Consider the following 5,726-nt stretch of genomic DNA (forward strand, 5'->3'; position numbering starts at 1 on the left):
CGCCACCTCCCGGCCCCAGGGAACAGAACTGCCAGTGCAGGGACAGGCTGGAAAGCAAAGTCCATGGGTAGAAATGAAACGGGTGAGGAGGAGCGTGCCCGGCTGGCACAGAGCAGTGGGGTCAGTGACTCTCACAGCTCTCCCCTTCCCCAGAACACTGAGCACACACATGGGTCTGCAGAGTTCCCTGGGACACCACAGACATGGCAAACAGTTTTAATAACAGTTATTAAAACATCACTGGGGCAAGGATGGTGTTATTTAGGGTTTAGGCAATGCCAATACTCCCAGCTGGAGCTAAATAAATAACAAGCAAAACAGCAATGACTACACCTGTCCTCACCTGGCAGACACGACGGGCTCCTCCTGCTTAGCAAAGTCTGGGCTTGAAATGCTGTTTTCCCAAACTCCTCTTTCTTCCTGCAGCAGAGACCATGACAGAACCAAAGGGACTTGCCTCGTTCAGAGCCAAGCAAAAAGGGGTGAGAAACCGCTGAGTGCAAGGAGAGAGGCCAAGGATGTTTCTCATATACAAGGGATTAGCAAGAATTAGAGGTTTAGGGCGCAAACTTAACCCTCGGAAGTCACAGCTGGGGTTAAGTTTATCCTGTTTCATCACAGTGCTGAGCTCCTCCTCACAGCCCAGGTCAGCTGTCCCAGCCAGCTCCTCATTTACAGGACTGGACAAGCACCCTCAGCCCAAGTGAGCTGTACCCTGGAAAGTGTCTCAGTGTTGAAGTGGAAGGACCATGAGTCTTCCTCTTACTGCCTGCTCCTTTTATTGTCAAATGCTCCAAACTCATTTCTCCTGAAACGTCTTTGCATTTGGTTTGGGGGTTGGTTTTTTTATTTTGAAGGGTGGGTAAACCCTGTCAAATGTTTTTAGCTGCTATTCCAGTGGCTAAATTAAGCCTACATTCAGATGAACTCTTTGTTTCCTTCTCCCTGTAGGTCAGTGCATCTTACTACGCTGCGCCGGGATCGCTGGGGCACTCGGCAGCCATTGTCACTCTTCCCCATCTGCAGCACCACTTATCGACCTACATGTACGTAAGGGCCCGAAATACACTGGGGGTCGGGTCATTTCCTCTACCTGCACCTGAGGCTCATCCAGCCAAAGGAGGGAGGTGAAGGCAGACCAGAGCAGAGACCTCGCGTGCTTGGCTCTGCGGATCCACGTAGGAATGTACCTGGCTGGTCTAAGCAGGGGGTCACCGAGACTTAGTATGACAGCTGAATTATTATATTCCCAGCAGGTGAACTGTCCTTGCACCTTACTACCTTACTGCAGCATTTAGAGATAGTTCTGCCTATTTGTCAAGAGTACATTGCAGTTTTTTTAAACATCAAGAAACTAATTACTCCCTAAGTGCCTCTAGTTATTTATTTTAAGCAAGACGGCGACAGTCACTGGTGTTTCGAATGATCCAATCTTTTAAAACTTTCCCAGAGTTAAAATTTGCAGATAATCTAGTGTGATGATTTGTTTTCCTCTAGTTCAGATCCACCAGCCTGCCACTGTAGCAAGCTCCCTAATAACACCAAAACAGCAACAAGCTGTCTACATGATAATTAGCACCTGCACAGCACGGATCCAGACCTGCGGGAGCACCGGTACAGCCGAGCAGTGGCTGTGAGCCTGCACTGCGCTCACCATGCTGGCGTTAGCACAGGTCGCCCCAGACTGCTGCACACGCTCCATCATAAGCACAAGAAAACTCCCAAGACCTTAAAATAATTTGCAGATGAGGATTGTATTGAAATGTTCAGTCAGCTGCCTGTTTTGCCCAGCTCCTTTTTCAACCCTAAAATATCAAACCAGTATCTGCACATCCTGCCCTTCAAGATGAGTCCTGTGTAAGGTGCTAAACCACCACAGAACTGGGACACCCCTACACTGAACCCCGCCTGCTCTGTGCCAGGAACAGAAGGAAAAGACACTTTAGAAAACAGGCGATTCAAGGCAAACTTTCAAGTGGTTGTTCTGAACAACAGGGAGAGAGAAACCTTTTTAAAAATCGCAGGGCAGTCCTTGAGTATCTAGACAACTCACCTGTTGTTTCTGTTTTTTAAATAGCATCTGATAATGGCTGTATTGGTCTGTAACTCATTATATTTGGAAACACATCACATTCCCTTTAAAAAAAAAAAACAACAACAATGCAATTAAATGTGTTACACTGGGGACAAATTAAAGTTCTTTGAAGAAAAATACTGGAAAGTTTTGGAAAAAAAGCCATTTTCTTTTGCTTCTGTTGTGCTGTGTGGTCACACGTGGTTCACTGTGGAGAACAAAGCTCCATCACCTTAGTTGTAGCCCCAGAATGATGACAGAGAGGTCTAGAGGAGATCTCAAATTAATTTCTAGTGTGGTTTCCTCGCTAGCCTGGAGCAGAGCCTCATGCCTCCTGCTTCGCCCACTTTACTTTCAAAAGCCCCAGTGGCAGGGACTGAATCTCTGCAGGGTGCGGCAGCAGGAGGAGAAGGACAGGAGGAGATGGGTTGACAGGAGCGATGCTGTACGAGCAGGGCTGCTCCTGCCCTCCCATCCCTCCAGATGATGCTCAGGGCAAGCAGCTGCAGGGCCTCTGGCTCACCACGAACTTCAAAGGCAGAATGTGCTCCTGATGCTATCGCTGGGACAGAGCATCCTACCTGCACGCTTTTGCGCTGCTTTGCCTTAGGACAGGTAGACATTAGCCCTTCATCAGTCGTTTCGGTGGAGCACTGGCTGTGGGAGGTGCAGAACAGCAGCTTCCTCCTCCCTAACGCTTGTCGCCCGTGGCTGGCTTGGCTGGCACTTCTGGGACAGGAACCATTGATGGGATCTGCTTTGTTCTCCATCCCCGTTGACTCTTCTTTTATTCATATCCCCTTTGGCCTGAAGGTACAGGCAGTTTCTTCCCTGCGAGTTGTCTCCACAATAACGGCAGCACCCAAATATTTGATGCAAGTGCTGGTTGAAGAGGCTTCAGGCAAAGAGCCACTGCTCACCCAAAGCCAGCAGCACCAGTTCTCCAGCCCAGATAAACCCAGGAGCTCCGGGACGTGCTCCAGCTGTGCTGCACGGGGCAGTTCCCGCTCTGCAGGCTGCCTTTTCTCACCCCCTCTCCCCCTAGGTGCGTGGCTCTCCATTCCTACGTGGCTCATGGACCTGACGAGCTGGAGCTGCAGAAGGGAGAAGGGGTCCGTGTCTTTGGGAAGGACCACGACGGCTGGCTGCGGGGCATGTCCCTCGTCACGGGGAGAGTGGGGATCTTCCCCAGCAACTACATCGCTCCCCTCTTCAGGTCTGGTTTTTCTTACATGAAACAGAAACATGCAGAGAGGGGAGCGGGTAACAGGCAGGATTTGGGGTCTTGTTCCTGCAGAGAAGCCCCTGCGAGGGATTCCTGCAGCGCTGACAGGGGCCGGGGATTCCTCACCCGGGCGGGATGACGGGCAGCAGCTCCCACTCTGATTTCTCCCTGTACCGACTGCGCTGCTCACACGCGTGGGAATCGCATCTCCCCCCAGCAGCCAGGTGCAGCAGCACCGAGAAGCCAGGGAGCCCAGGGTCGGGCAGCCTTCCCCGGGGAGGGGACACACGGTCCGGAGGAGGGAGCAGCACAGCATCAGCCTTTGTCCAATTGTTTTAAACCGGGGATGTCAGCACAGACAGCAGCAGCTTCTCCCAGGACTGTTTAATTCAGCCCAGGAGCTTTGGCAGAGACCTGTAAGTGACACAACCAGCACATTTTGATGAGTTAGTGTGAGAGCCTGGACACACAGCAGTGTGACCACACTCAAACTCACCTTTTTTCCTTTTGGATTACTCCAAATACCGTCAGAGCACACATTTAAGCACTGGACACCATTGATCTAACTAAACAAACATGCCTTAGAAAGAGCAATAATTAAAATATACAATTTAGGATAGAAAAATAATTGCCTGGGCCCTGAGTTCCCCTGAGATACATTCAATTGGGCAGAGAAACAAAGAACAGCTTAGGAGCGTCCTGCTCTGCTTCCGCAGATAGAAAACAGGGATGAGTGAGGACACGGCTCCCAGGACTGTGATTTCATTATTTGGAGCAGGGTTTCCATGTCGGGACACGAGGATCACCTCCCAGCACGCCTGCCCGTGCTATGGCACAGGGGTCTGGGACCTCACCGAGGGATGACCCGGGGCCCCACAGCCTCTGCCTCCTGGGAAGCCCCCGAGCCCCATGTCAAACAGTCACCGTGTGCTCCCAGACCCTCTGGTTCTTCTCTTCTTGCTTCTCTTTCCTGCTTGTATTTCATTCTGCCCAGAGGTCCCAGTGCTGCTTTATCCCAGCGTTGTTCCCCACACCCTCCCTGCACTCAGGAGCGCTGGGGATCAGGCTTCGTCCCTCCAGCTCATTTCTTCACCATATCACCACCTCCAAGAACACCACAGCCCCACCTCACCGATAAACAGAGCAAACAAACCATGGGGAGCACAGCCCAGTCACCCTAAACAGCCTCATAAAGCGCCTCAACCCTCAGCGCTGGCTTCAGAGCTGCTATTCTTTCCTCCTTAGGAAATTTCTTCATAATAAATTGATGCCCGAGTTATTTGATGAATCACTGCTCAGTTATTAAACCATAAATCATTCCTCCACTCCCCAAAAAGGTAGAGAAGAATCAGAGGAATGGTTTTTTTCTTCACCTGATGAGGAGTTAGCAAAGGGACTTCATCATGGGCCACTCTCTGAAGGAATTTGGAGCGGTACGTGGCCAGTGAGCCAGCAGGAAAGGTTGACAGGTTTTTTGGCAATTCAGTGAAGGCACGATGATGACCTCTCTAGGGAAGGCAGGGAGGAGGATAATTTGAGGCAGGTGCTGAGCACTGGAGAGATGCCCAAACGGCAGAGAGGAAGCTGGAACCAGGGGACAGGAGCACAAAGCCCGGAGATCCCTTCTGAAATGCCATGGGGTTACTGGAACAAATCCTAACCCTGCTTGGGAATCATTTCTTACAAAGCAGGTGCAGGAAGATGAAAGCCCTTGTTAGAATGGAATGAGAAACCTGAACTCACTGTATCATCCATAGCGTTTCCCACCAAAGCCCTGACCTGGGAGCAGTGCGGGTGCATTCGAACCATGGAGCTCCCTTCTGGGCAAGCTCCTGCTCTCCTTACCAAACCACAAGTCTAGTCTCAGATCATTTTCTTTTCCATTTCAAACAGGAAAGCTAATCTCTCCGACTCAAAGATGCCTTCCCTGTATGCCTCATGGACGCTCTCGACCTCCTCACTCTCCTCTCAAGGGAGCATCTCAGAAAACGGCCCGAGACAAAGCAGAGCCTTGAAACCAGCACTGCTGCCCGTGCCCGTCCCCTCGCCCGGGAGGAGCGCGGCCGCGGTGGGACAGGCATCGCTGCGGCGCGGACGCGGCAGCACCAGGAAGAGTAAGTGCTTTGGGGGGTCTCTGGGAGGGGGAAGCCAGACGCGTCCCCCCAACCCACACTGGCTGCCTGCGATCAGCAGTGGAGCCGTGAAAGAGGAGGGAGCGTGTCCAGGAGAGCGGCCGCTCTCCCGAGGGGTCCCCACCGGCGCTGGGCTCTGAGCATGACGTGAGCAGAGACCGGCCCTTCCCTGGGCACCCGCAGCATCTGCTCTCGCCCACGGGTGAGCTGGGGGGACGCAGGTGTCCCCACGGACACGCCGGGTTTGTGGACACACAGGTGGCTGCTGCGGGCCCTTGGGCAACCAGCCCCTGGG

General features: G+C 52.3%; 1 protein-coding gene across 1 annotated transcript in view; it reads left to right on the forward strand.

Moving 5' to 3' along the window:
- The window catches only part of SH3RF2 (SH3 domain containing ring finger 2), a gene marked incomplete at its 3' end in the record, with an annotated part of 30,288 nt that overhangs the window by 22,563 nt on the left and 1,999 nt on the right, over window positions 1-5,726 (forward strand). The window contains exons 4-6 of the mRNA XM_010164658.1: window positions 952-1,046; window positions 3,120-3,290; window positions 5,193-5,413. Coding sequence (XP_010162960.1) covers window positions 952-1,046; window positions 3,120-3,290; window positions 5,193-5,413 — 487 coding nt within the window. The remainder of the gene's footprint in view (window positions 1-951; window positions 1,047-3,119; window positions 3,291-5,192; window positions 5,414-5,726) is intronic.

The sequence above is a fragment of the Antrostomus carolinensis genome, unplaced genomic scaffold, assembly GCF_000700745.2.
Source record: "Antrostomus carolinensis isolate BGI_N321 unplaced genomic scaffold, ASM70074v2 scaffold28783, whole genome shotgun sequence".
In the NCBI taxonomy this organism is placed as follows: Eukaryota; Metazoa; Chordata; class Aves; order Caprimulgiformes; family Caprimulgidae; genus Antrostomus; species Antrostomus carolinensis.